Raw genomic sequence first — 8,050 nt, forward strand, 5'->3', positions numbered from 1 at the left:
CACACACACACACACACACACACACACACACACACACACACACACCAGTAAAATAGAGAGCTACTCCATGCAGTGGATAAGGGCAGTACTGTCTGAATGTGTCCTACCATACACAGGGACATACAAATCAATATTCTTACAGAACACATCTATCCCTCCTCATTTGTTTACCTTTGTTCATTGTCATTGTTTATTTTGGTAAAGACTTGTAAATTAAATTAGTCTATAAATTTACTTTCCCATAGGTGTTCTATCCCTTGTCCAATTAGAAATTTCTGATCTCAAAATTATTAATCTACTTAGAAAACTGCATAGTACTATGGATTGAAGATAGATTGGGCAAATTGTTAAGAGCCAATGAAGGCAAACTTTAAGGTATTTTCATAACAAAGACGTGTATGTTACAACAAAAGCCCATACTGACAAGGTCTAGCAATGATTTGCATTCACTGCTGGGGCTTTTAACTTATATAGCTAATTTGCATTTTTCCAAAATTCATTTTTGCTAACTAACCCTATAGTTAATACACCTACTTTAGTCCATCAAAAGCAATCATTTAAGCATTACACATGGGCAGGCCCGTGGCTTGCATCCTCACAGGCAACCAAACAGGACACAAAATTGAGCCTAAGCTCATCAGGAAAGGAAGTTTCCAGGAGACCCAGTAGGTACCACACCAACTGACTTATTGTTCCGGGCCAGCAACTAAAGCAGGAGGCTTTGTAAAATGCTGTAAAATCTACAGCATTCTTCTGTCGAGCTCTACAACGACAGCATGACTTACAGATTCCGAGGGTCTCTGGCCAGCCAGGGGCGAATACACAACGCGGTACTGCTGCACCGGCCCAGGCGCCGAGCCCCAGCGAACGTCCAGGCTGTTTGGCGTTGGATTGTACACTTGGACGTTTCTTGCCAGCCCTCTCACCACTGAGGAAAGAAAAGCCAACACATATTTCTTACATCTGTTTATATATGTCAAGCTTTTGCTATCACTTCTCCAAAACGTCTACTCTGTTAACAGGATAAAATACTGTCCTCCTTAAACTTCTAATTATCTACACACAAAAGCAGATGAAAATTCTGCAAATCCAAATGTAGTCAAAATTAGCCAACTATGTCCTTGGTCTGTATGGAAGCAAAGTTGTTGCCAATAAAAACAAGCTAGTGAAAGTATGATAATAGCACTGGGTTGGCCAAAAAAAACAAGGGGCAAGGGACAAGAAGCTTCAGTTTTCCAACACAGGTAATGGAGAGATAGAGAAGAGGATTTTATAGCTCTGCCTTCTAGGTGAAAACTGACAACACCGATGAAGCCATCTAATTCCATCAGCTACATTCACCCATTCATTCCTTCTCATTCAACAAATAGATACTGAATGTCTTCTGTGATTAAAAGAAAAGGCAAAAGGAGGGAGAAAAGATACACTCAGTTCTCAGTTAACTGCCCCAATAGGGACTTAGAAAACATGCAAATTAAATCCATGTATTAACCCCAAACTCTAGTTTAGCCAATAACATCATCTTTCCAGACCGCTAATCTTTTGCCAAAAGAAGTCATCTGTATTTGCTCTCTTTTAGCCATCAGCAAGTGTATTTTTAAAGCCAAAGAAATATTTATAGGTATGCCCCAAAGCCTTTAAGCAGTCCTAGAAAGAATTGTAAAACCACTATACGCTGGTTTCTCAAGATGTTAATGGCAAATGAAAGCACACAGATTTTCAGCGCCAGGAAGCACTTCATCAGCAAACCAGAGAAATGTGCGATCAAGTAATGTGACGAACAGATTTCAACAACTGGCACTACGAAAGCCAATTACAAAACACTGCCTCACACAAATTTATAAGGCACAAAGCAAAGCTCATGAACATTTGTGAGTGAAACAGAATCCTGGTGATTACACACACATTTATAAATCCTGAAATTATCATTTCAGAAGAAGAATGCCATTACAACTTTTTATTTCATACACTAAAATATTAACAGTTGGTGGCGTCTGGATGGTAAACTATGGGTAATTTTTATGTTTTTGCTCTATCATGAATTTTCCAAATTTTCTTCAATGGGCCTATATGGCCTTTACACGGAAAAGCAAAACGTATCATGAAAAAGCAATATTTTTCTGCCTTCTTACTTACGTGTCTTTCCAGTATCTGATGTGCGTCCTCCATCGCCTTCAGAATACGCGGGAACTACTGTAACAGTGTATGAGGTATCTGGCTGCAGATTCCTGAGAATGGCATAATTGGTATTCCCAGGGATTGGAACCTACAGATTTTAATAAAATGTAAAGTATCTGATTTGAAAAACTTATAAAAGAAATAATACTTCGAATAATATAATACTCAAAATATTAACTCAAGACCAAGCCAAGAAGCAAGTTCTATAATATTGGGATGTAATGATGCGCCCCCAGACGGACTGTTATAAGAGTTTCTGAAGGCTTCCCTACACTCACCCCAGGCTCCCTCTCAGAACTCCCTGAAATGATTATTTCCCCTAGCCCCAACCCCCCGCAAAAACTCCCTGATCACCCAGACACAAGACACCAACCTACCACCCTCTGTCAAGTCCTACCAAATGAATATGAACTTCTTCAGCACTAAGGTAAATTGGTTAACTCTTTAGCTCCACTTTGCGATAGTTCGGCTACAGCTAAAACAAACGTGCTTTTTTCCCTACAGGAAACAAGTACCAGTTCCTCCGGACCGCCTGCTGTGGGTGCATAGAAGAGCTTGTACTGGCGAGGACTGCCCTCTGCGTGGTCCCAGCGAACGTTCAAAGTGCTGGTGGAAGGGTCGTACACTCTGAGGTTCCTCACAGTATTCAAAGGTTCTGAAATGCACGGAAAGCACATCACAGTGTGGTCCTAACAACCCAGTGCTCACAAAACACAGGTTCACTGATGTCTCCCCACCCCACAAATATTTGCTGAAGTCCTGAATAAGGGAAAGAATGTCTGTGATCATCTGACACATGTCTCATCTCTCCAGAGATATTTTGGCCCCTGAGCGGTTTTTGTTTGTTTTATCCTAGAAAGTAATAAACGTCTTTCTCCTTGAACAGAGACAGATGACTCCAAGTAAGGATATTAAAAAACAATTAAGATCATTATTAACATGCATTTTAAAAGATTAGCAAAAGGCTGTGTCACCCCAGGGTTTCCAGAGAAAGATGTGATTCCATCCCTGTGAACGTTATTTAAAAAGCCGTGGGAGGGCTTCCCTGGTGGCGCAGTGGTTGGGAGTCCGCCGGCCGATGCAGGGGACACGGGTTCGTGCCCCGGTCCGGGAGGATCCCACATGCTGCGGAGCGGCTGGGCCCGTGAGCCATGGCCGCTGGACCTGCGCGTCCGGAGCCTGTGCTCCGCGATGGGAGGGGCCGCAACAGTGAGAGGACCCCGTACCGCAAAAAAAAAAAAAAAAAAAAAAAAAAAGGCCGTGGGAGACTGGGTTCACTTACTGGTCTTGCCCCTTCCTGTCATGCGACCGCCTTCACCGTCTGGATACAGGGAGGACACAGTGATTGCGTAAGGAGTGTCGGGCTTCAGCTTCTGTAGGAGCACACTGTTTTGCCGTCCTCCTACCATGGTCTTGAGTAAAACAGGGATAAGTGTGAGCCTTGCTCTCTCCATCTCACTAATCTGTTAGAAAAAGCTCTTTCTACAGGGGAGCTGTTTGAGACCTTTGCCAAGACCTTTGCCAAGATCCGGAGTGAAACCTGAAAATGTATCTTAGGGTATAATTTTAAATGTAAAATATGCACTTTCGATCACAAAAAGGATTTTAAGCCTTAAACTGGTGACCTTACAAAGATATTTCAACTTGCTAGCCGCCAGCACTGTGAAATTTCATCCAAAACACATTTCACAGATCTCCTCCCCAAAAAGGCATTTAGCATAAGTGAGCTGCAAAGGAACTTTAAGATAGCAAAGAATTGCACAATAGTAGAGGCTCTGCACCATTAAGTATTATTCTTACCTTTTTACAGACGTTTGCTATTTGCTTTAGAAACATATTTAAATGAGTCAGTAAAAGATCTAAAGCTTTTGGTTTTCTCCCCCTCAAAAACTGCCCCTCTAACAGCATGAGCTGTGTAAACTACGTGACGGGACACTCTGCCAGGCCACACTCAGGATTCCAGCCTTGTGGTAGGAAGCTTTTTCAATATCCTCTGATTACAGAGTTTGAAGGGTTTTATTCATTGCTTAAGGCCATCTAGTTATCTTGCTGAAAGGAAATTTGTATGATTTGTTAACGGTCTACCAAATTCAGATGTTTATGCCATACTCATTAAAATCGCATGAAAATGGCATGCTGCCCAGGAATCCACATGTGGATGGTTGGTCCAGATGTTTCCCACTTAGCACGCATCCACTCAAGCAGTCTGTGTTTCAGAGAAAACCTCAGTGAAGCCCCCTCAATAGGGGCAAATTGAACCACAGGGGCTAATTCAAACAAATTTAGTATTTGAGGTTATGAGAACAAAGTATCAATGTATTTGATACTTAACAAATCTGAAAGCATCCACTTAGTAGAACTAGCCTCAGGAGGAAGCAGAATGGTGTGTGCCTGCTTCTCCCATCCAGCTCTCCAAAATATGCCAGCATCAGTGATTCACTGCTTTGACTGTTTCGTAGACTAGCATTAAAATGCAAATATCCTTAAGAATAACAGACCTTAAGGACTTATCAGCTAATACTGTACAGAGGATAAGTTTATGAGACTCCTTCTAATTATAACAAACAGCTGAGAGACAGGAAAGAGAGACCCAGGGCAGCAGCTGGATGGTCAGTATCACCAAGAACAGAAATGCTAAGGACAAGCTTTGCCTAAATCTGGCCTGGCACAGGCGAAAGTTCTGTTTCTGCCATTAAATTATCAGTCCATCCAATGTGTCTTAGTTTATATAAAAGCCAGTTGATGACACTTGGTATTTAGTTTACTATTGATAAACTATAAGAAATTCTTAATCCAAATGTATCATACTACCTAAGTCTAGATCTATGGAAACCTCAACACAGCAGCTCACAAGAGCATTAGTTCAGCTAAACCCACTTCCTGCGCAGGTTCAGAGACCTTTAACCACTGCCAGCATCTACCTCTGCTAACACCTCTAAACTGGGAAGAGGTATGACCCATTTGCTGGAGCTCAGAGAGTCAGACAATTAAAAGTTAATAACTCACTCTCTCCAAGGCAACATGAGGAAAAATCACAGCCCCCAACAGTCAACAGAATGCTAGACCTCACCAAAAGAGGTATTTGAAATAAATCAGAAAGCATCGCCCTATCTGTGTAAAAATCATGCTGCTTCCTGACTCAGGGTAATGTGTGCAGCTCTGATCACACATTTCATAAAACAAAGCTGAAGAAGGTTCAAAGACAGACAACTAAAGTAAGCAAGGTAAATGGACAAGGGTTCTTGTTAAATGCGGGAAGGCTGGGAAGAAAAAGAAGATGAAAGCCGAGTTTACAGTAGTCCTACAGTCCTTCTCAGGAACCTCCATTTGGATAAATATAAAAGTGATAAATAGTATAAGTTAGGTTGAACAGATACCCAGATGTAGAAACATCAGATCTAGAAGATACCTTATGACATGCAAAAAACAGAAAAATTAGAATAATGGAAGTTTAGCAAACTCTCAACACTTGATCAAGTTAGAGCTGTAAGAAATGAAAATACAAATAGAGTCAGAAATCTAGCTATTTTCATGGATGACCCGTGCCTAATAGTTTTTAAGGAAAACATGAATGCATGGAGGCACATGCCTGATGCTGTGAGGCTCCATCAGGGATGAAGCCAAAAAATTCCATCCAATACAGTAAATCTTGCAACTCTCAAAACAGTAAGTGTGACTAACTAAACACTGGGAGTGAGAGGGGTTTGAGACAGAGAGGGTAGAATTTATCCAAGTCACGTTTTTTCAAAATGAATTACCGTTTGTTCATTGCCTTCCCCTGCTGAAGGCTGATAGGTGATTCTGTATTTCTGCACACGACCGCTAGCAGGATCCCACTTAACAGTCAAGCTGTTAGAAGTTGCATTGTACACCTGAAGGTTCCGTGGGCCACTTTTTGGAGCTGAAAAAGGATTGTTGAGAAACAGAGTAAACAAACTGGAGAATGCCTCTCCCACAAATATGCACTGTTCCCAAGGAAATCAAGAGAGCTGTATACTTCTAGGCTTAGAACTAAAAATTTTTTTTTAACATCTCTATTGGAGTATAATTGCTTTACAGTGGTGTGTTAGTTTCTGCTTTATAACAAAGTGAATCAGCTATACTATACATATATCCCCATGTCTCCTCCCTCTTGCATCCCCCTCCCTCCCACCCTCCCTATCCCACCCCTCTAAGTGGTCACAAAGCACCGAGCTGATCTCCCTGTGCTATGCGGCTGCTTCCCACTAGCTATCTGTTTTACTTTTGGTAGTGTATATATGTCCATGCCACTCTCTCACTTCATCCCAGCTTACCCTTCCCCCTCCCCATATCCTCAAGTCCATTCTCTAGTAGGTCTGTGTCTTTATTCCCGTCTTGCCCCTAGGTTTAGAACTAAATTTGACCCGATGGTAAATGGTGGTCATTGACTCTCAAATGACTCCTCAACAAATAGTAGCAAAGAGCAAAGATTTTTGAGAAAGACCTGTTTAAAAGAGGCCCCAATCAACACCGTACGATTTAAAAGCAGAAGGCCTGTTTGCAATGGATTTTGTGTTATTTTTCATTCATTCATTCATTATTTGGTCATCCGTACAATCAGCAAATTAAATTCTTACCTTGTGTTGTTAAGGGTATCAAACGCACTACAAAAAACAGAATATGGGGAAATATTACGAATATAGGCATAGCTCTATTCTGTTCATTTTAAGATAACAATGTCCTACTGAAGGCTGAACACCTACTTGTGCGCTCGCTGCCAGTCAGGTCATCGCTTTCTGACTCATCGGGATAAATGGCAGTAATAGAAACTTCATAGAGAGTGTTCGGGTTCAGGTTTTCAAACACCAAAGTATTCTCATCTCCATTTAGGATGGTCTTAGGGAAAGAGGAAGAAACAACAAACCCACACAAGGTTAAGTCACCGGCTACATCGTGCACTCCATGGCAGTTGGTTGACATCATTTAGCCAGATATTCCTCCTGCTTTGAGGCACGCCATGAGCTCAAAAGTCACTAGTAGGGAAGGATGCTTTTCAGTCAACAGAGGTAATACACATTTCAAACAAGAGTCCCTATAATGAAATGCGATCTCAAAAAAGAGAGAGAGCAAAAAAGAGTTAACACTACCTCCATCTTATCTGTGCTTCCGGAAGGTGCCCAGGTGATTCTGTAGAGAGACACATCCGAAGCTCCGTGATCCCAAGTCCCTCTGAAGCTCTCTGGTGTTACTTCAGTAATCTGTAGGTTTGCTGGGGCTGGCACAGTGCCTGTCACGAGAAAAGGCAGGACTGTTTTTCGATGTGATCCCCAAACTTAATATAATAAAACTGCCTTGTTCTGTTTTAACGGACATGGGAAAACTGGCTGACAACATTGCTTAGAACCAAGTATCTAACCAATTCAGTTCATTTGCAAGTAAATATGAGAGAGAGCCCCGAAAACTGCAAGCATTTGATGGCTATAACAGACTACTTCCCGTCTATCAAAATGGTGATTTTTTTTAAAGGTACCGTTTAGTCATACTGTTCTAACACAGCGGTCCTTCATCGTTTTGCCCCTCCCGCTTTTTGAGAATCTAAGGGAAGCCCTGGGCTCTTTTGCACAGCAGCACAGAAGCACAAACTTTAGCCCATAATATCAGAGAGTCCATGGACCTTCATGGCCCATGACATCTTATGATCTGAGTAATCCACGCGTAAGCTTTTCCTGCAGATCACTAACCTTACACACAACGTGAAGCTGACTGTATCAACTCTACTCAGAGACAGGACCAGCCCTGCAGTGCTGATGATGGCTGAAATCCCAACTAAGAGCCCTTCCGTTGACCAGGCACTGCAGCTGGTTTGCAGCACAAGCAATTTGGAACGTCTGACACCAGTTCTGAGCTTTCA

General features: G+C 41.9%; 1 protein-coding gene across 3 annotated transcripts; it reads right to left on the reverse strand.

Annotated features, from left to right (window-relative positions):
• Positions 1 to 707: 707 nt before the first annotated feature.
• Positions 708 to 7,420, reverse strand: LOC114890981 (collagen alpha-1(XII) chain-like). 3 transcript variants are annotated; one of them, XM_029214984.1, is made up of 8 exons: positions 7,287 to 7,420; positions 6,903 to 7,035; positions 6,777 to 6,803; positions 5,937 to 6,079; positions 3,461 to 3,590; positions 2,694 to 2,833; positions 2,137 to 2,266; positions 708 to 928 (listed from the first exon to the last, which is right to left on the reverse strand). In XM_029214984.1, exons 1-8 carry the CDS (start codon positions 7,290 to 7,292, stop codon positions 741 to 743), a joined length of 897 nt encoding a protein of 298 aa, XP_029070817.1. In that variant the 5' UTR covers positions 7,293 to 7,420; the 3' UTR covers positions 708 to 740. The 3 variants fall into 3 exon arrangements, with proteins under 3 accessions (XP_029070817.1, XP_029070800.1, XP_029070809.1); XM_029214967.1 differs by having other exon boundaries at positions 6,903 to 7,420; XM_029214976.1 differs by lacking the exon at positions 6,777 to 6,803 and having other exon boundaries at positions 6,903 to 7,420.
• Positions 7,421 to 8,050: the final 630 nt, after the last annotated feature.

This window comes from Monodon monoceros, unplaced genomic scaffold (genome assembly GCF_005190385.1).
Source record: "Monodon monoceros isolate NGI ecotype Baffin Bay Population unplaced genomic scaffold, NGI_Narwhal_1 Contig6839_ctg1, whole genome shotgun sequence".
Classification (NCBI taxonomy): domain Eukaryota; kingdom Metazoa; phylum Chordata; class Mammalia; order Artiodactyla; family Monodontidae; genus Monodon; species Monodon monoceros.

Bases quoted from the DNA above. Each gene is read 5' to 3' on its own strand.
- LOC114890981 (XM_029214967.1), bottom strand. From the start codon at position 7,122: ATGATGTCAACCAACTGCCATGGAGTGCACGATGTAGCCGGTGACTTA. The intron at 6,080-6,776 runs GTAAGAATTTAA...ATCCTTTTTCAG, and splicing joins GATACCCTTAACAACACAAG to CTCCAAAAAGTGGCCCACGG. The intron at 2,834-3,460 runs GTAAGTGAACCC...CGTGCATTTCAG, and splicing joins GACAGGAAGGGGCAAGACCA to AACCTTTGAATACTGTGAGG.